This window comes from Xyrauchen texanus, chromosome 32 (assembly GCF_025860055.1).
Source record: "Xyrauchen texanus isolate HMW12.3.18 chromosome 32, RBS_HiC_50CHRs, whole genome shotgun sequence".
Classification (NCBI taxonomy): Eukaryota; Metazoa; Chordata; class Actinopteri; order Cypriniformes; family Catostomidae; genus Xyrauchen; species Xyrauchen texanus.
In genome coordinates, this window is record NC_068307.1 from 22356664 (window position 1) to 22379434 (window position 22771).

The 22771-nt window shown below is 38.0% G+C and overlaps 1 protein-coding gene across 6 annotated transcripts in view; it reads left to right on the top strand.

Moving 5' to 3' along the window:
* pde4cb (phosphodiesterase 4C, cAMP-specific b) overlaps nt 1-22771 on the top strand; it is a 132831-nt gene that overhangs the window by 103170 nt on the left and 6890 nt on the right. For 4 of the 6 annotated variants that reach the window (XM_052101170.1, XM_052101167.1, XM_052101172.1 and 1 more), the window contains 12 exons: nt 2327-2509; nt 9012-9048; nt 9341-9411; nt 14446-14495; nt 15369-15487; nt 16250-16343; nt 17159-17328; nt 17506-17604; nt 17826-17990; nt 18092-18191; nt 19605-19759; nt 20226-20348. In XM_052101170.1, coding sequence (XP_051957130.1) covers nt 2327-2509; nt 9012-9048; nt 9341-9411; nt 14446-14495; nt 15369-15487; nt 16250-16343; nt 17159-17328; nt 17506-17604; nt 17826-17990; nt 18092-18191; nt 19605-19759; nt 20226-20348 — 1366 coding nt within the window. Of the gene's footprint in view, nt 1-2326; nt 2510-8756; nt 8901-9011; nt 9049-9340; nt 9412-14445; nt 14496-15368; nt 15488-16249; nt 16344-17158; nt 17329-17505; nt 17605-17825; nt 17991-18091; nt 18192-19604; nt 19760-20225; nt 20349-22771 lie in introns of those variants that run through there. The other 2 variants (XM_052101168.1, XM_052101173.1) reach the window with 2 other exon arrangements.

Consider the following 22771-nt stretch of genomic DNA (forward strand, 5'->3'; position numbering starts at 1 on the left):
GTTGATTTAACGTCACCTTTCCCCAAACCCACATAAATAGTTTTACCAGTTGTCAGGACACTGCCTGTTTTCCCTAAAGGCTGATGTGTTGCAATCCTTCTGTAAAACATTCACTGTCAGAGAAAGACTGGTCCCACTTTATATTATCTGTTTTTAACTACTGTATACTAAAATATGTGTTGTTGCATTGTGCTTACATTTAAAGTACCTGCATTTAATTGCATCTGTATTTACACTGTTAATCTTACCCCTAACCCTACACCAACCCTTATCCTAAACCTGTACCTCAACCTCAGTAGCAGTAAATGTGAATCTTGTGAGAATTTTGCAGAACAATATGTAGTTACACAATAAATACAATATATTGTATGTATTTTAATGTTAGTACATAGTAGTTAAAGACACTTATATAAAGTGGGACCACTTATTTCTATGTTTGTACTTTTATTTTGGTGAAATGAATGAAGATGATAAAATATCATTAATTTTACTATTCCTTGCAATATGTCTTTTACAATCTACTTTGCGACAATTACTAAGTTGAAATTATGGTTCATTTCAGAGCAAATACAAACATCTTATTAAAAGTTGAAAAATGTCAATATATCAATTTGTATCTATATCGCCAAGCCCTGCAAGTTACTTTTGTTTTTCTTGTTTTCTGGAGGGTCATCTGGGTCATCCATCCTACCCAGTGCTTTACACTGCATGTCTGCCTGGTCTCTGTCTTTGTCTTGTTTTTTTCCTGGGGACTTTTATCCATTCCTTTCTCTTTAAAGTGCCAAGGCCATGCTACGTGACCCACCAGGACAAATGTATACAACCTGCTTTTTTCATTCTACACAAAAGAAAGAAAGAGCTAATGTTTGCCCTTGATTTCCAAAAATGCTCTCTGTTGTTCTAGGGACACTTTTCTTTAAAGATAACATCTGCATCTCAGTGCCAATTCTCCACTCTGGGGTTCTCACAGCTGCTTACAGTCCATCCAAAACATCAGGAAGAAGGCTAACTAGATAGATAAATCAGATGTACCCCAATAATACATTTTTACATTTTAATCTTTCCTAATTTTTATTTCCTTGTTGTAAAGATCTGTTCACACCAACAGCAAAATAAACATTGGCCGCTTATGTGCTTTTAAGGAATAGTTTGCCCAAAAATGAAAATTCTGTCATTATTTACTCACCCTAGTGGTGTAACTACAGACATTGCTGGATGTGCAGCCTAGGATGAAAGGGGGCCCATGACAACCGGCCAAAAGGAAAAAAAAAAAAGGATAGCAGGCCAGATAGCGAGAACGACCCTCAGCCCATGCAACTCAAAAATATTTCTAAATTCAAATGACTCTTCAATCTAAATGAAAATATAATCAAAATATTGAAGTGGTCAAAAAAATCATACCAAATCCAAAATATTTTACTCTCTTTCTTCCACCAGCCCCTTTTGCAGTGACTTAAACATAACAATAAACATAATAATAATAATTGACAAAATAAACCATGACCTCTAAAAAATGTAACACAAATCTCATTTTGTTTTTTTTGTTTCAAAAAATGGCTTCAACAGCGATCATAAAGGACATTATGTTTGAACATACATTGATGTTCTGTACATTCAGAATTTGGACATGACCTTTATTACCAGCTGTTGGTGAAACCATTGTCCAATGTCTGCCAAACAGTGGTCCAAACATCATCCGCAGCCTGAAACTGATCTTTTAAAAGGATTTGGATTGAATGCACTTGGTTTCATAAGAAAGCTATAGGATTTGTGCTGTCCTTGTGCTATTGTACACATTAGTGTACTTTTTTGTTTAGCAGTGTAGCATTTCAAGCAAACTATTAAAAAAATGGCATATCGGATGAAACTAGAGACTACAATTTTTTGATTAAAACAGGTTTCAATGTAAAAACTTAATTAGGTTTCTTACCAAATGTAATTATGTTGGCATTCTCTCAAAGAAAACTCAGCTGTGATAGGCGCCATGTGGTTTTGTCACATGACGTCGAAGATTTTTCAATTTTCTGACAGCCAAGAGTCTCCTGAGTTTATATCTGTCAGTTTAAATGAAATGAAATTATATGTTGCGTATAGCGAAGCCAAAATACAACGTCCACGCGTGTGTGGGGTTGCACAAGTTTAAAAATAACTTTTCTCACAGTTTTCAATGACTCACAAACAGTGGGATTTTAAATGAACGATGATTGTGGTATATGTTTTTTCTCACTATTCCTCAGAAAAAAATTGTGGGTCTGATTCTTCTTTTACATTGTCAAAATGTTCAGTTAGATTCCTAAATTCCTATTGCTCATTTTTTCTATTGCAGTTTCGATGTGGAAAATGGCTTGTCAATTGGGCGCAGTCCACTGGACCCTACAGTCAGTCCAAGCTCCGGTCTGGTCCTTCAGGCAAACAGCCAACGGCGCGAGTCTTTCCTCTACCGCTCAGACTCGGATTTCGACCTCTCACCTAAGACTACGTCCAGAAACACCTCCACCGTCACCGAGCTGTAAGCTTTCATCACATCCTAAATCTACAGTAAATATGTCACAGTAATTCTGTAAAATAAATTAAGGTCACGTGAGCAGTGTGATATTTTGCTAAATGTATCTTTCAGTATGTAGCTTTTAAAAGTTGTAATTTTATGTGTATATATTTTACTTGGTAATCAGACGTATTTATGAGTGAAAAAGGATTTTCAATGTGAAAAAAAAAATGGAAGGCAGGACTTGATTTTATCTATTGGGAATTGATTGAATCATGAAAAGACGTCGCTATGACATGTGGTTAGAGGGAGAGGTTGAAATGTAAGATGGATTTGGGACTTCAGCAGAATAGGAAAGTTGTTTCAGAGGCAAGTTATTAAAGGGATAGTTAACCCAAGAATTAAAATTCTATTTATCATTTACTCACCCTCATTCCATCTAAAATGTGTATGTATATCTGTCTTCTGCTGAACACAAACACAGATTTGTAGAATATCTCTATAGGTACATACAATGCTAGTGAATGGTGACCAGACCTTTAATGCTCCAAAAATCACATAAAGGCACCATAAAAGTAATCCAAATGGCTTTAGTTGTTAAATCCATATCTTCACAAGCGTTATAATAGGTGCGGGTGAGAAACAGATCAATATTGTAGTCTTTTTTTACTATAAATTTCCACTTTCATTTTCAAATTCTTTTATATTCTTATATTCTTATAGTTTTATGGTAAATATTTTTTTTTATTAAATAGTGATCTGTTTCTGACCCAAAGTGATTGCAATGCTTCAAAAGACATATATTAAACCACCGAACATATGGGTATAAAGGAGCTGGCGTGCTAACCACTCATTCAGGTTTTGTGCTGAGGAGTTGAGAGAGAAGGTCCCGGCCATTTCAGCGGGTAGTCCAGCGTTGTGGCAGGAGGGACACAACATCTCGTTCCCTCCATCAGGGAATGGAGTTTACTGAATTAACCAGCATGTTCACTATCTGCCACTCACTCGACGTTGTGTCGATGAAATGACAGTAGGGGTCCCCTATAAAAACGGCACAACTAGCTGAACTGTGTTACATGAACTGGCAGACTACTGCGTGCCTCGTAGCCAGTGCACCAGGCCGACACATAACATCCCCCAACACTGTTATGTATGGAATGATATTCCGGACATTATTCAAAAGGAATTGCAAATTGTATTTGCAATTGCGTTTTCAATTTGTGGACGCATAAAATGTGACATAATCCAAACGCAATTGCAAATCGCGCATTACGGTTTGCATTTTCGTTTAAGCGAACGCACAGTGACTGCCAAATTTCAAATGGAAAAGCAAAGTCCGTTTGCAACTGTGTTTCCCATATCTTACGAGTTTTGGCCCTGTCATATTTAAATAGCAATTTCAATTACCACGTCTGCTTTTTCACTTTCTCAGCGTCGCGTATGTAGCCAGCCAAAACTCAAATGGAATACTATTTTTTTTTTAATTGTTTTTTTTATTGCAATATTAACAAACAGAACAAGACAATACATACAAGAAATATAAACAATCTTTCAAAACAAAAGAGAAATTATGGTTCAGAATACATTAAGAGAGGAAATGTGAAAGAAATTTAAATATATTCAACAATAGTCTAAAAAGAAAAGAGAGTAAGAGAAGAAAGAAAAAAAAAGAAGAAGAGGGCACAAAAGAAAAAAACATTGAGAGAGAATATTAAACATGGCACTAATTCTGGATGTTTTCATTGCTTTCTTGTTAACAGAAGTTGAAATTGTATTTAAATACATCTTCAATTCTTCTTTGAAAAAGCTAAAGTGGGGTTTACTTTTCATATATTTACATTTATGGATATGAAACTTTCCAATATATAAAAGAAGGTTTATACAAAAACATGCATTAATTAGATTCTTGTCTTTAACATAAAATCCAAAAAGAATGTGTCTATATGATAAAGGACAATCAGAGCATCAATATTGTTCCAGAAAGACCGAGTAAAAAGACATTCCCAAAACAAATGATCAACAGTTTCAGAGGAGGCTTCACAAAAAGAGCAGGAAGTATCAATATCATTTCTAAATTTCTTTAAAAAGTATTTAACTGGATACAATCTATGAATAATTTTATAGGATATTTCTTTAACTTTATTAGTTAGAAAAAATGTCTGAGGAAGTGACCAAACATATGACATTTAATATAATCAAAAAGGTTATTCCAATAAGAAATGGAGGAAGGAATTGAAGTAACAGGGTCCAAAAATAATGACCTAATTTTATAATTGGATTTATGTATTGAAAAACAAATAGAACCAACCACAGTAGATTCAGGGCTAGGGGGAGAAACAGAAGTCACTGTAGCACTATTATTGTTTCTAAACAGCATACAGATTTCCAAAGAGATGGCCTTGAAAACTATATTAAATTCTTTACTAGATACTGGGAATTGGTATCCTGAAACAAAATCGGAATAATTAAATAAATTACCTTCACTATCAAATAGCTGGTTTACTAATATCACCCCATTATTGAACCAGTTTTCAAGAAATAAAGATTTCCTCTTATGAAGAATATTACAGTTGTTCCAAATTAAAAAATTGTGTGGCGAGAAATTATGCTTGTAAATAAGTTTCCAAGCCATAAGCATCTGCTGATGATAATTGGAAAGTTTGACAGGAAGTTTACTAATTGAATAATTGCACATTAAAAGAAAATGTATACCTCCTAATTGAGAAAAAATATATCTTGGAATTATACTCCAAATAGAAGATTGATTGTGAAGGAAACGTTTAAGCCAATTAATTTTCAAGGTATTGTTAAGAGAATCAAAATCAATGAAATTTAAGCCACCTTTATTATAAGAATTCAAAATAACTGATTTTCTAATACTCAAATGGAATACTAATTCCCTTAGTATTTCCATTTCCGATGCCTTACACAGAAACCTGTCAATCAGGGTCAAGGGTGGGATTATGCTATGGGGCGTGTTTGTCTTGGGAAGTGACGTCACTCACAGTCGACGGTCAAGAGGTGATGCCCTGAACAGATGCCGGTTTATCAAATCAAATCAAATCACTTTATTGTCACACTACTATGTACACAAGTGCAACAGTAGGTGAAATTCTTGTGTGCAGTTCCGAGCAACATAGCAGTCATGACAGTGACGAGACATATACCAATTACAGTAAACAACATACTTACACAAAACAATTTACAAATCAAATGTACACATACTTACACAACACAATAATTATATACAATGTACAGTAAACAATACACACAATATACAATACAATAAGTAGGAGTATATGAAATATATATATATCTATGAAGTAGTATATTGAGGAGAATATGTTGACAGTCCAGTGTGAGATTATAGATGAATAAAGTGCAGTGCTAATTATTGATCCTGATAGACTGTGTGTGATGTCACTTCCCAAGACAAACACGCCCCATAGCATAATTCCACCCTTGACCCTGATTGACAGGTTTCCGTGTAAGGCATCGGAAATGGAAATACTAAGGGAATTAGTATTCCATTTGAGTTTTGGCTGGCTACATACGCGACGCTGAGAAAGTGAAAAAGCAGACGTGGTATTTGAAATTGCTATTTAAATATGACAGGGCCAAAACTCGTAAGATATGGGAAACACAGTTGCAAACGGACTTTGCTTTTCCATTTGAAATTTGGCAGTCACTGTGCATTCGCGTAAACGAAAATGCAAACCGTAATGCATGATTTGCAATTGCGTTTGGAATATGTCACATTTTATGCGTCCACAAATTGAAAACACAATTGCAAATACAATTTGCAATTCCTTTTGAATAATGTCCGGAATATCATTCCATAGTTATGAGCATCGAACGGCCCTTTGAGGACAAGTGGTGGCGTAGTGGCTAAAGCACAGGGCTGTTAATCAGAAGGTTGTTGGTTCGAACCCCACGGCCACCACCATTGTGTCCTTGAGTAAGACACTTAACTCCAGGTTGCTCCGGGGGGATTGTTCCTGTAATAAGTGCACTGTAAGTCGTTTTGGATAAAAGCGTCTGCCAAATGCATAAATGTAAATGTAAGTCGACTGTACAAAAAAGAATAGGGCAGGCTACCCCTTCCTTTTGGACGGTCATCATGGGCCCCTTTCATCCTAGGATGCACATCCAGCACTGTTTGTAGTTACACCACTAGGGTGAGTAAATAATGACAGAATTTTCATTTTTGGGCAAACTATTCCTTAAAAGCACATAAGCGGCCAGTGTTTATTTTGCTGTTGGTGTGAACAGCTCTTTACAACAAGGAAATAAATATGAGGAAAGATTCAAATGTAAACATTTTGTAGACTCAGCTGGACCAACTGAGGGGGGACTTTCCACTCTCCCTTGCGGGTAAACTGTTGAGACAGCGCATCCGCTGTAGTGTTGAGGTTGCCCGGGATGTGAGTGGCTCGCAGCGACTTGAGGTACTGCTGACTCTAGAGGAGGAGACGGTGGACAACGGGAGCGTAAACCGCCTTGACGGTTGATGTATGCCACCGTTGTCATGTTATCTGTTCGTGCCTGCCCTGGATCAAGGGCCAGAACCTCCACAGGATGAGTAGTATTGCCAACAACTCGAGGCAGTTGATGTGCCAACGTAGCCTTGGGCCCATCCAGGAGCCGGTGGCTGAATGCCCATTGCATACAGTGCCCCAGCCCATCTTGGAGGCATCTGTCATAACCACGATACGCCTGGAGAACTGTTCTAGGGGAACACCTGCCAGTAGAAATGTGAGGTTGGTCCAAGGGCTGAAGAGGCGGCGACAGACCGCCGTGATAGCCACAAAATGTGTCAAGCGGCACCATGCCCATGGGCTCGAGTCTGGAGCCAGTGCTGAAGCAGTCTCATATGCACCAACCCGAGCAGTGTGGTCACTACTGAGGATGCCATATGCCCCAGGAGCCTCAGAAACAGTTTCAGTGGAACCACTGTCTTCTGTCTGAACGCCTTCAAACAGGTCACCCCCGACTGGTCACCCTCGTTCTTGAGGCTGAGTCCAACTCCTAGCCGAGAAAAGAGATGCTCTGAACTGGGAGGAGCTTGCTCTTTTATCAGTTGACCCGAAGCCGTAGCCGGCTGAGGTGCGAGAGCAACAGGTCCCTGTACGCACACAACACATCCTGAGAGTGAGCTAGGATTTGTCAGTCATCTAGATAGTTGAGGATGCAAATGCCTACTTCCCTTAATGGAGCAAGGGCTGCCTCTGTGCCCTTCATGAAGATGCGAGGGGAGAGGGACAGGCCGAAAGGGAGGACCATGTACTGATGCGTATGACCTTAGAACTTATACTGCAGGAAGGGTTTGTGCTGAGGTAGAATCCAGACGTGGAAATACGTGTCCTTCAGGTCTACCGCTGTGAACCAACCTTGATGCCGGACACTTGCTAGAATCTTGAACGGGAGTCTGTGTAAAGCTCTGTTCAGTACTCGCAGGTCCAAGATTGGCCACAACCCACCGCCTTTCTTCGGTACAAAGAAGTAGGGGCTGTTAAACCGTTCTTCATCTCGGCCGGAGGGACAGGCTCTATCGCACCCTTCCATAGAAGGGTAGCGATTTCTGCGCTCAAGGTAGTGCCATTCTCTCCTTTCACCTAAGTGAAGCGGGCGCCTTGCGAACTGAATCGCATAGCTGAGTCGAACGGTCCAGGCCAGCCATCGCGATGGGTTGGAGAGCGCAAGCCACGCGTCCAAGCTCCGGGCGAGGGGGACAAAGGGGACAATCATGTTGGCGTACCGGCGGGTGGGGCCTCGTGTCGGGGCAGATCCAGAGGTGCCACATTGAAGCGGCTTGGGCCCTGTGGCCGTGCTGAGTCGAGGGACATCGAAGCATTTACCTGACTCCTGATACCCACCAGCAGATCGGTTGGGGATGTCCATCATTTCGCTGTCAGCCTGAGAATGGCCGACCGTACCCGAGGGGGGCAGTCACGAAAAACAGCGATCGAGGCCATAGGAAGGCAAGAGATAACAACTACAACCAGGAATAACACACAAGCGGATAGATCTTCTAAAAAGACGTTTCCGTGTGTGATGCTTTAGAATTGACTCTTTTAGGGAAAATACTATTTTAGAATACACTTTTTCAGTTTCGTTCTGCCCAAGCACCCAGGGGCGATCTCTGCAGTGCACCAGTGCAAAGGGGGGAGAAATCCGCTGTAATGCGCTGTCAGGAATCCAGCAGAGGTGAATGGGAAGCTCAGTGAACATGCTCCAAAGAGAAAATCTGAATGAGCGGTTCGCATGCCAGCTGCTTTATACCCATATGTACCTATATCAAAGATCAGATGTGTATCGGGCTCCCAAGAGTGACCCCTAGTGTCACTTCATCGACACAACGTCGAGTGAGTGACAGATAGGGAACAATGTCAAACACATCCAGGATGGCATGAGGGTGAGTAAATGATGAGAGAATTGTCATTTTTGAATTAATTATCCCTTTAATTTTTGATAAGAGAACAAAGAAACATGTTGAATTCATGATTTTTTTACTTTTTTTTTGCAGTCATGGAGAGGACATGATTGTAACACCATTTGCTCAGGTCAGTTGGGTGCCAATTTGGTAAATATATAAAGAACAAAGCAAAACTGTAAATATACAAAACCTTTCAAAAGTGTTTAGACCCCAAATACATTTTCTAGTTTGGACATGAGCTATACGTATTGCTTACCATTTAGATCTTTATGATTTTGAAATTTATGATTTTGATTTTGACTTATTATAGCACCTTTTTTTTTGCCATTTTTTATTTATTTATTTTACTCAGTTTTTGTTGTACAAACCCATTCTTTTTTTATTTATATTTTTTATGTCTTTGTGTGTGTTTGTTGTAGGTTCTTGCCAGTCTACGTACTGTGAGGGGTAATGTTGCAGCTTTAACACACGTGCAAGACAAAAGCAACAGGTGAGTCTACAGCCAAAACAATCAAAGAAGAGAAGGATTATTGATGCTCTCAGAGAAAAAAAAAAATATATAATTTGTTTTTTAAATATATATATATACAACATTATATTCTATAAGTAAATACGTACATTCTAGAGACTGTTGTGTCTGTGAAAAGCCCAAGAGATCGGCAGTTACAGAAATACCATCTGGCACCAACAACCATCCATCCAATTATCTATTTAGCCAATTGTGTGGCAGCAGTGCAGTGCATAAAATCATGCAGATATGGGTCAGGATCTTCAGTTAATGTTCACATTAACCACCAGAATGGCAAAAAAATTGTAGCTCAGTGATTTGGACTGAGCTCTGGTCATGTGACTATGTACACCACTCATGCAAAAAAGTCTGCACTGTCATTTACAATTAACTCAACAAAATACAGCAAAAACTCCTTTTAGACACCGTTCACAATTTTAACCGGTATGATTAATTGGCTGCGATGGACTGGCGACCTGTCCAGGGTGTCCCCCGCCTTTCGCCCAATGTTAGCTGGGATAGGCTCCAGCCCCCCCGCGACCCTGTACACAGGATAAGCGGTTGACGATGGATGGATGGATGGATGATTAATTGGGCTAATGACAGTGTATATTTCCTGTAGGGTTCCTTCAATATCTCCAAATTCTGCATTGTCTTTTGCACTATCAAACAGAAGCTGTGTCTCATTTCGAAGTCTGCATGCTAAGTAGGACACATACATTGAAGGCTGCAGTATACCAAGTGTCCTACTTTAAACAAGCCTTGTTTAAATGAGACGGCCTTTGTAGGACGTAACATGTAACATGGTTGCTGTAAGAGCATGCCACACTTTAAGAAGCGCGAGCGCTTTGAGTGAGAAGGAAACAATGTCCCTTTAGAAGGGGATGTATGAGGTACATTTTAGGAGAGTTATAATGATGTAAAGAGAAATGGAAATATATTTTACAGGTGTACTTTTAGTCTAATAGATTATTTTAATTATATATTCATAATAATTATACATATTATATACTCTGCACCCATCTACTGAGGTACTTCAACTTGGGGGTTATTATTACAGGTGAAACTCGAAAAATTTGAATATCGTGCAAAAGTTCATTAATTTCAGTAATTCAACTTAAAAGGTGAAACTAATATATTATATAGATTCATTACAAGCAAAGTAAGATATTTCAAGCCTTTATTTGATATAATTTTGATGATTATGGCTTACAGCTTATGAAAACCCCAAATTCAGAATCTCAGAAAATTAGAATATTGTGAAAAGGTTCAGTATTGTAGGCTCAAAGTGTCACAATCTAATCAGCTAATTAATCCAAAACACCTGCAAAGGGTTCCTGAGCCTTTAAATGGTCTCTCAGTCTGGTTCAGTTGAATTCACAATCATGGGGAAGACTGCTGACCTGACAGTTGTGCAGAAAACCATCATTGACACCCTCCACAAGGAGGGAAAGCCTCAAAAGGTAATTGCAAAAGAAGTTGGATGTTCTCAAAGTGCTGTATCAAAGCACATTAATAGAAAGTTAAGTGGAAGGGAAAAGTGTGGAAGAAAAAGGTGCACAAGCAGCAGGGATGACCGTAGCCTGGAGAGGATTGTCAGGAAAAGGCCATTCAAATGTGTTGGCGAGCTTCACAAGGAGTGGACTGAGGCTGGAGTTACTGCATCAAGAGCCACCACACACAGACGGGTCCTGAACATGGGCTTCAAATGTCAAACGTCTTACCTGGGCTAAAGAAAAAAAGAACTGGTCTGTTGCTCAGTGGTCCAAAGTCCTCTTTTCTGATGAGAGCAAATTTTGCATCTTATTTGGAAACCAAGGTCCCAGAGTCTGGAGGAAGAATGGAGAGGCACACAATCCAAGATGCTTGAAGTCCAGCGTGAGTTTCCACAGTCTGTGTTGGTTTGGGGAGCCATGTCATCGGCTGGTGTTGGTCCACTGTGCTTTATTAAGTCCAGAGTCAACGCAGCCGTCTACCGGGACATTTTAGAGCACTTCATGCTTCCTTCAGCAGACAAGCTTTATGGAGGTGCTGACTTCATTTTCCAGCAGGACTTGGCACCTGCCCACACTGCCAAAAGTACCAAAACCTGGTTCAATGACCATGGTATTACTGTGCTTGATTGGCCAGCAAACTCGCCTGACCTGAACGCATTGTCAAGAGAAAGATGAGAGACATGAGACCAAACAATGCAGAAGAGCTGAAGGCTGCTATTGAAGCATCTTGGTCTTCCATAACACCTCAGCAGTGCCACAGGCTGATAGCATCCATGCCACGTCGCATTGAGGCAGTAATTAATGCAAAAGGGGCCCAAACCAAGTACTGAGTACATATGCATGATTATACTTTTCAGAGGGCTGACATTTCTGTATTTTAAATCCTTTTTTTTATTGATTTCATGTAATATTCTAATTTTCTGAGATTCTGAATTTGGGGTTTTCATAAGCTGTAAGCCATAATCATCAAAATTATATCAAATAAAGGCTTGAAATATCTTACTTTGCTTGTAATGAGTCTATGTAATATATTAGTTTCACCTTTTAAGTTGAATTACTGAAATTAATGAACTTTTGCACGATATTCTAATTTTTCGAGTTTCACCTGTACTTGCGTTTGAACATCATATTTACGGGCAAATTGGAATAATTTTTTTAGACATATCCGTTGAAGCAAATCATTTGTGAGTGCCCACGAAGGGTACACCTCATGCATCCTCTGAATTCCCATGAAAGAAGGTCACATTCGAAGGCTGCATTCGAAGTGTCCTAATCACTTTTATGAAACAAGACAGCTTCGATGACGTGTTCAACCGACAAATGCGACCTCCGGAGGACGCAGCCTTCCAAATGAGACACAGCCAAAGACACTGTGACACATCCAGCAGGGTTTCCGTTAGCCGATAATCAGTACCGCCACTCCCTATACGGGCACTAGAAACTTCACCGTCTGCCTTTACTGGCCTGTTATACGTTATTCAAGGACCCGGCAGCAGTTGCACATCACAGACGATCACATTGCGCTCACAAGTACACTTTGCGCTTGCATCACACCTCGCAACTTTTTAACAACTTTTGTAATGTGCCTCGCAGTGCAAGGCAGCTCTATCTATGCATGTTCCACTTCTGTGCTACACTGATAAAATGCTTGGCACAGGTATCAGCATATGGTGGGTTTGATGGCTCATTCATCTTTCAAAACGAATCTTTCTCTTTCTCATAATTTGTCCTTGACCGCATTATAATATTTCCTTATTGGGAGTGGGACTATTATCAAAGTTTGCGTAAGTAGACGTGTTGGCGGGATTTGGCTATTGAAAATGTTACATTTTTTATTTAATTCTGCTCAAATGAACGAAATGACTTGAATAAAGATTTGTTCATTTTGCTGAATGAGACTCAAAGATCCAAGTCAGTAAAATTATCAACCAACTGGGGCCTGGGGTGTGAGACCTTGATCTGCTCCAGGGCAGGATAAGTTGAATGGCCTCCGTCTGCTTCCTCACCGTCGAACACTGCCAAGCAATGTCTCTGAAGGTGTCGCCGAATAGGCCAACCTGGGAGATGGAGGCGTCAAGGAATCGAACCTTTTCAGCCTCCCTTGACTCAACAAGGTTGAGCCAAAGGTGGCGCTCCTGGACCACCAGGGTGGACATCGCCTGCATAGGAGACCACGCTCTGCGGGAATCGGGTCCGGGCAGTAAAAGTTGCCCGCCACGATCGTGTGAGCTCCTCATGCACCTTCGGGAAGAAAGGAACAGGGGAGGAGTGTGTCCGTGAGCGGCGCACTGGCCCCAGGAACAATCATCGAGCCGTGAGGGTTCAGAGGGAGTGGAGGATTCCACTACAGCCCAACGCTCGCAGCTGCCCCAGTGCTAACCGACTGCCTCATACCCGTAGGTTGAAGGACATTTTATACATATATGTCCGGGGAGTGGCATGCAAATTCCACTTGCTAATTCCCATTGGCATTTTCTCAAAGATCAGATGTGTTTGTGGCTCCCAAGAACGACCCCTAGTGTCACTTCATCGACACAACTTCGAGTGAGTGACAGAAGGGGAACTATGGTTTATTGAAAGGGTCATATTATGTGTTAACATCATTAAAAAGATTTGTGCCATTAAATATATATAAACTAATATAAATATACACGTATATATATATATATATATATATATATATATATATATATATATATATATATATATATGTGGGGCGGCTGTGGCTAAGGTGGTAGAGCGAATTGTCCACTAATCGCAGGGTTGGTGGTTCGATTCTCGGCTCACAGGACTCCACATGCTGAAGTGTCCTTGGGCAAGACACTGAACCCCAAGTTGCTACCAATGGCAGGCTAGCACCTTGCATGGCAGCTCTGCCGTCATTGATGTGTGAATGTGTGTGTGAATGGGTGAATGAGACACAATGTAAAGCACTTTATTTACCGCTAAGGTTAAAAAGGAGCAATATAAGTGCAGACCATTTACCATATATAATGTGTATATATATATAGTGTGTGTGTGTGTGTGTGTGTGTGTGTGTGTGTGAGCGTGTATTTATCACTTTGTGGGGACCAAATGTCCCCATAAGGATAGTAAAACCTGACATTTTTGACCTTGTGGGGACATTTTGTCGGTCCCCATGAGGAAAACAGCTTATAAATCATACTAATTTATGTTTTTTGAAAATGTAAAAATGCAGAAAGTTTTCTGTGAGGGTTAGGTTTAGGGGTAGGGTTAGGTTTAGGGGATAGAATATAAAGTTTGTACAGTATAAAAACCATTATGTCTATGGAAAGTCCCCATAAAACATGGAAACACAACATGTGTGTGTGTGTGTGTGTGTGTGTGTGTGTGTGTGTGTGTGTGTGTGTGTGTACATTGTGGGTACCAAATGTTAGGGGATAGACATTTTTGTTAGATCTGTAAAAAATGCATGGAAGTCTATGGAGAGTCCTCACAATGATATAAAAAAATAAGTTTGTGTGATTTCTTATTTTTATTTATTTATTGTTTATGTTAGGAGACCATCAGGCACTAACCCTCAATCTGTCTGCAAGACAAACTTATCAGGTGAGAAAACATGAGACGGCCATAAATTAGGATTTTTTTATGTATTTTTTGTGCAGATCTCTGAACATTTGAATAATCACCAGAATGCCTGTAGGTTTATTCGAACATAGTGTTTCTCATCAGGTTTTTCCTAAGGCTTATGTGGCAACCCAACACAGTGCCAACATTTGTATTGCACAAAATAAAATAAAAATGAGCTTTTAAATTAAAATTGATTAATAGTACCATGAACCACAAAAAAATAATTTACATATCATAGGATGGGATTTATCTTTTTTTTTTTTTTGTCAGCACAGAATGAAATGAAACTCTAAACTTCTTACTTTTTGTTTTACATGATCCCAAATTACCTGAAATATCTCTATTTGTAATATTATGCTATTGTTCTGAAATGTGAAAAAAGAAAAGAATTGGCAGTTATTTATTTTACATGCAAATTTGATTTACAGTATACTAAACCTTTGGACTCAATAAGTAGCATTTTACACTACACTGTCCGTATAAGACACATTGCAAGCAAATATGGTAACAAAAGAACTAACAATATCTCTCTGAAACATTAAATACATGTTGCTAATTAATTTTACTCTCTACTTGAGTAATGACACTATAATGTAAAAACAAAAATAATTAGGGCATTAAAAATGCATTAGAAATTATTATATAATATGTTTATCTGATAAATCTGTTAGTAAAAACATTTTAACAAGTGGTTGACACAGGGAAAGAGCTGAACAAACTTTTATTTTGCAGCACTGTTGAAAATAAACATCAGAATAATATTGGAATTGAAGGGACATAACCAGTTAAAAACACAGTTCTAACACATTGTCCAATAGGACCAAGACTGTTCTAAGATTAGTAGTTTTGTAGTTGCAGATGAGGCGCATCAGAAACTTGCCGTTGAGACTCTTGAAGAGCTGGATTGGTGTTTGGATCAGCTGGAGACCCTGCAAACACGTCATTCCGTTAGTGAAATGGCCTCAAATAAAGTAAGAGTTGATTATAACCATTCTAATGGCATCATTTAGCACTTTTTTATTGAATATTAAGCATTTTGGGGAACAGGTAGATAAACACATTCATTAGAAAAGTCTTTATGTTTATAATACTGTGTCAGTAACATTTTAGTGTATGTCCCAAACCTCAAATAAGGCTTACAAAGGCTTTTTGATTCCAGTCAAACTAGTATTTAATATGCCTGTATCAACCTGACAACATTAACATTATTTGACTACATATTAACATTATTTAACATCACTCAGTCAATTACATTAGGTTGCACCATGAACGTTTATTGTAAGGTTTTGATAAGGTAGAAAGGCAGGTTACCACCTTTTTCAGTTGATGTTGTTCAGTACTGCTATATCATGTTAGTTTTTGACAGTATTCAGACATTTTTTGTTTGTCATAGATGTAATAAATTTGCTAATGCATGATTGCTTAACCCCAGCATGCACAATGTCTGAATGAGATTATTTGGTTCCTCACAGACCTTTTTTTGGTATAGACCCAGTTACTATAGTAACCTAGTAACTGTGTGATCGAAAATTGTGCTGTAGTACACAAGTGCACAGTGATGGCTGATTATTGGTAGTGTTATGTCGCCAGCTCCTCTTCAACTGATCATTTATCATTATTTATTTTACCATTTACTGCACTGCAGACTGTCTCATAATGTAATATATAATGTTCTGTAATTAGTATGTAATCTTTCTGAATGTTTTTATGTTTTCATGTTGTATTATTTTTAGTTTAAAAGAATGCTCAACAGGGAGCTCACTCAGCTATCTGAGACCAGTCGTTCAGGAAACCAGGTGTCGGAGTTCATATCTAGCACATTTTTACGTGAGTGACTATTTTATGTAATATAAAACACTTGTGAGACATATGTGTAATAGCATGTACTGTAATTTAGAAAAGTAATTTTATTGCTTTATATATGACATGCTTTGATTGGTTATGCCCACCGATTAGGAATGGGCAGGATGGTGGATTTTTTTATGAACTTCAATATTTTTGCAGGAGTGCTTGAAAGAGGATGAAGAGATACAATTATAAAACCATTTGAGATGTTGTGTCTGTAAATTCAACAAAGCTACAACCAACAAACCATTGCTTGTGTAATCACTTTAACAAGAATACAATTACTGACACACTCTAAGTCACCTGATGTGCGCAATATTCCCGTTATTATGCATATTCAGTAGGACTATGCTTTTTGTCTAATAAAAGGTCCGTCTGTGCTACTTTTAATAGTACATAAACATATGAATGTCATTCTTTTCCATTGTTTTGCATCAAACACATGAACGATTATTCCAAAATCATTGATTTGATTTTGTAATCAAAAATCGAGGTTACGGTGAGGCACTTACACTTACAATGTTAGTGAATGTGGCCAAATTTTAAAGGGTTTAAAGGTAGAAATATGAAGCTTATAATTGTATGAAAGCACTTGCATTAATTCTTCTGTTAAAACTCATGTATTATTTGAGCTGTAAAGTTGTTTTAGGGTTTGTTGAAATAACATCATCATGGCAAGTTGTTGGATATAACTTTACAGAAATGGTTATTAAGAGATTTCTTCACACTAAAATCTGGCGATCAGAAATAGTGCAGGGCTTGTCACATCCATTATGGTCTTTGTGTTTGTGTTGTAGAAAAACAGCAAGACGTGGAGATTTTGTCAGCAGCATGTAAGGAAGAGAAAAAACGACGTCCAATGTGTCAGATTAGTGGAGTAAGAAAACCGAGCCCCAGTCCCAGCCTCCCCCCAACATGCATCCCCAGATTTGGTGTCAACACACAGCACGAGAGCATCCTGGCCAAGGTATCCCTCCATTTCATTCTTTAACACATTCTATTATGTAATGTGATTTAATTTGTGTTCCAGATACAGTCTAGTTTGTTCTAGTTACATACAGTGGCCCCAAAATATACAACATTTATGATTAGAGCTATACTATTATTATTGTTAGAGTGAAATATGCATATTTTTTCTCTCCAGGAGCTTGAGCACATTGATCAGTGGGGTATGGATATGTTTAAGATAGCAGATTATTCTGGGAATCGGCCACTGACAGTCCTAATGTTCAAAATTTTTCAGGTAATACTTCACATTTCTCCAGACTACAATAGCTGTAGCCTTACTTACAGTATAAAAACACAGATAAAGTCAGAGCTCAACTGGTAGAGCAGGACTCTAGCGGTGTCAACAAGGTGATTAACATTAACTGAAGATATCTGCCCTTCTGATGCTGATTTTAATTTTAGTATCTGAAGATTTAACAGATGTTTGATGAAGTTTGTAAACTCTTTTATTCTCAGGAGCGAGATTTGCTCAAATCCTTTAAAATCCCATCGGACACCTTCTTAACTTTCCTGATGACTTTGGAAGATCACTACCATATGGACGTGGCCTATCATAATAACGTCCACGCAGCAGATGTTGTGCAATCCACACATGTTCTTTTGTCCACACCAGCCCTAGAGGTCTGCATGGCTGCTTTTGTGACACAAACATAGTTACCATGGGAACTAATTTCTGGACAAACCATTGCTGATAGCAAAATATATTTGTTATTGTTTTTTAGGACGTGTTCACAGATCTTGAGGTCATGGCTGCTTTGTTTGCCAGTGCTATTCATGATGTGGACCATCCAGGAGTAACCAACCAGTTCCTTATTAACACAAGTATGACTCTGAAAAATCATTAAAATTACTCCAAAATCCATTCACAAATCAAACTTAACATGCTGTACTGAGCAAAAGTTTTAGGCAATTGGGAAAAATTTTGTATAGTGAGGATGTTTAAAAATGTATATTTTTTATTGGTCAATTATTTTCATACAAAGTGCAGTAAACATAAAACTTAATCAATATTAAATGAGAACACCCTAGGCCTAGCACAAAGTCTCCAACTTACAGTATACTTGCACACAGTTTTTCAAGGTTTTTGGCAGATAGGTTGTTCCAAGCATGTTGGTGAACTTGCCACAGTTTTACAGTATGTGTTTAGGCTGTCTCAATTGCTTCTGTCTCTTTATGTAATTTTAGACTGACTCAGTGATGTTAAAATCTGTGATCTGTGTGGGCCATACTATCTTTTGCAGGACTCCTTGTTCAACATTTATTCTATTCTATTTGCAAAAGGAATGTTTGGACATTTAAGATTTATATTTACTATAGACATATTAAAGTAGAAGATATAAAATAACCATCATAACCTTGTGCGGCCCCGCGTCCACATGTGTGGACATTGTATTTTGGCTTAGCTGTCCACAACGCATAATTTAAATTAATTTAAACTGACTGAATACTGTTCACAAGAATCTAGACTGTCATTTAAGGGTTACATTTGTGGTGCACCGAGTCACGCGTCACAACAACATGACGTCGATTTCCATGAATCTCTTCTTTGGGCGCAGTGCCAACAAAAGTGCCTCTGGTAAGAAACCTCTTTAAGTTTTTTAATTGAAACCGGTTTTGGTGTAAAGAGTAGCGCCTCTAGTTTCGTTTGGTATGCCACTTTAAAAAATACATCAATTTTTTGCGCATTTGCATGCTGATAAACATTTTGTCCACATATGTGGATTTTGGGACAATATTCCCTAAATATTTGGAAAAAAAAAACATTCTATTAACACATCTGTTGGTCATTTTACTTTAATATAAAAAAATTGTTGTTATCACTGTACAATATGATTCTATTCATTAACATTAGTAAATGCATTCCTATATTTACTGTGCATTTTCAAATTGAAAACCAATGGGTTCATTCATAAGCTAAAAATTATATGGAGTTAGGATGAAAATAACATGCATTTCAAACTGTTCTGAGACCAGTGCAGACAGACAGCGCACTGGAGTTTACATCATTTACTAAATATGGAGCAAGAGCGCATCCATTTTTAGGAAAACTACAAGCTAAAACTAGTTACAAATCAAAAAGGTATATAGAAAATGCACACAACAGTCAAACCTGGGTCACAGGAGTTTAATAAAAATGCTTTTGTGAAACATCTAATCTGCCTATGACTTTTGCACAGTACTGCATTTCAACACCAAGCAGGACCTTAACATGTTGTTTGCTTTTCAAACTTTCAGACTCTGAACTAGCTCTAATGTATAATGATGCTTCAGTGTTGGAGAATCATCACCTGGCTGTGGGATTCAAGCTTCTACAGGAGGAGAACTGTGACATCTTCCGCAATCTCAGCAAGAAACAACGTCAGTCCCTGCGGCAGATGACTATAGATATGGCGAGTTGCAAACTCAGAGACTTTTCATTATAAAATAGAAAATATTTTGTCACATACCAGAGAAAAATCACTGTGCAACATCACTTCTATATTCACTTATACAGATATGCAATCTATAAACCCACGTTTAAAGAAAGACAAACCTTTCTAAAGGTACGTTCACACTGACAGCAATTTGCAGTGACAAATCATTCATTCATTTTCAATGAGAGTTGTGGCTTTAAGGTGAAATGAGAGACAACTAATTGGAGATAGTTGTTGACAAAGTTTAGCAGAGTTAAACATCATTAAAATGTGCAGTCAAGAATACTGCAGTCGAGAAGAAAAGTCAGCTAGCAACCAAAAGTATAGTGACTTGGCGGCCTCGTTGTCAGTGTGAATGGACCTTAAATTGTCACAATTCAAATACAGTGGACTGTTTTTAGTATTCATGTTCTTAACATTACATCTCCCACCATCTCTTCAGGTATTAGCCACTGATATGACCAAACACATGAATTTCCTGGCTGATCTGAAGACAATGGTGGAAACCAAAAAAGTGACCAGTCTTGGAGTCTTACTGCTAGACAACTACTCAGACCGTATACAGGTGCTCCAGGTTTTGCTCAACCAAAACTATATTTTCACAAGTACGCCTGCCCATTTAATCATTGAGTGAAAAAGGGCAAACTTATTTAGCTTGCAGACTGCAAAGGAGGGTCTCGAGGATGAGGCTCGACTCGACCTCTAATTTACCCCCCTTAGGGACTACTTACTATATGGAGGAAGCAATAGGGCAGGAACTTTTGAATGGACTGCCACTAGAATGAGGTATCCATTTATGAGGAATGAGGTTAATTGCCAAGTATTAAGATGCTTATTAATAGGCACCATTGCCATTTACACCTGGTAATATGAGTCTCTTTTGACCAATTGTTTTCGGATTTCAAGGAGAGGGTCTCTGATTTCATAACTACATACATCAAAAATGTAATCAGTGTGTTAAATCATGACTATAAAGCTCAAAAAAGTATAATAACAAAAAGAAAGTGGGAAAACTGTAGTGCATAGTTTTTGCCAGTTATACTTAAATTTAAGATAAGCACAAACAGTACATTTAGAGCAGATTTCTCAATTATTTTAGTGGAGTAAATGTATAAACTGAGCTTCAGAGATATGTGTGCTTCTCATCTGTGACACTCTTATTTTATTTTACTTAAGTATTATTTTTTGGGATTTGTACTTTACTCGAGTGCAATTTAAACTGAATACTTGTACTTTAACTTAATTACATTTCCAAAAAATGTATAGTACTTTTTACTCATTACTTGAAAAGTACTCACAAAATTTTTGTAGATAATTTTCTTTGGTCTTACTGTACTGAAAATGCATTTTTCGCTACAATCATCAAACGACCATCTGCAGAGGCGGAATTTTGGATCTGATTTGAGCTTTGGATGCGTTGCAATATTTGTGCGACTAGACTGTATGTGACCGCCTGACTGAATGTGATGTATTCATTCAAAACTATGAGCACTAAGTGAGAAACACTGACGTTTTTTTGTCCTAAACTTTATTCTAAGCTCCTGCTACTTCTGCAGATTGGAGAGTTATGAAGTAAAAAATTATCATTCACATTACAAATATACATATATAAACAAAAGGCTTTTGTAATTAAATGTGTACATGTCATTAAAGTCTACACTTATCTTCATATTTAAATCATATCTATGAATTTCTACTCCCTATTTGCTGAATTAACATTACTAACTTAAAAGGTCTTTTTGGGTCTCTCTTTGTGTTTTAAGGGGCTGGGTGCTCTGACATAGCAATTTATGAGTGCCTTCTCCCGTGCAACAAACATTGCGTTACTGTGGCAACATTTTTGAAAAATACATTTTTGTGGTTCATTAAATGTCATTAAACAGTTCCGAAGTGAAAATTCCACTGTATGGTGCTAAAAGCAATTCAAATGTTCTCCCGAACAGATACGGTTTTTAAGGTTAATGTTATTTGTTAAGATTTAAATAAACAAAACTGACCTTCCTACCCTAAATCTTAAATCTAAACCTAACCTATAGTTCTATAGAAAGCAAATGTGAGATAAACCAAAAAACATTTCTGAAGCAACCATGTCATTTTGTGGTGTTTGACACTTCGAACTCATGTATTGGCTCACGTGCTCTTCAGGATTTGTACCCCAGTCCATTACATCACAAGAGCAACGCTCTATCAGTTGAGCTACTGTGTAATTTGATCACACTCGAACAAGCTTGTAAATGTTGTTTGTTATGAAATACAAACATTACAATTAATCATGCACTATAGTAAAAGTGTAATATGTCATACAATAGCATTGAGTGAGGAACAGTGTGAAAAGTGTTTATGAGATGATAATCTACCGTTTTACTAAAAGTCATTGTTGTTTTAGCACCTCTAGCGTTAATTTCATTAAGAAATTGCCACATAAAAATCATTTAGCAAAAATGTAGTTATTGTAACATGATTCTTTGACCAGGTTGTGAATCCCACTGGGGAAGAAATGTGACATTCGTCAGAGTCAGTAAAAAGGCGACTTATCAAACCAATTGAATCTAACAGCATCCTCTCTCACATGATCTCCTCTCTTGATTTCATTCTAGCTAGGAAAAAAGTTACTTTTTATTTATTTTAATACTTAATGCAATTTAATGTGAATACTTTTTTTTTAACTTTCACACAAGTATGTTTTCAACTAGATACTTGGACTTTTAATTGAGTAAAACTTTCACTCAGTATCCATACTTTCACTTCAGTATAATTTACAGAGTAGTACAGAGTACTTTTTACACCCCTGGTGACACTTAATGTTGATATCAGGCACACTTAAAAAGTTCAGTGAATTTGTGCACGCATGTATGCACTTTAACTGGCAAATTAAAAAAAAATAATAATAATTTACACAGCAGTTGTTTGACAGGTAGAACTTGCACCCTAAAACTAGCACGTCCTTATACCTCTTCTGACGGACCGCCAGTGTATAGGCCTACAATA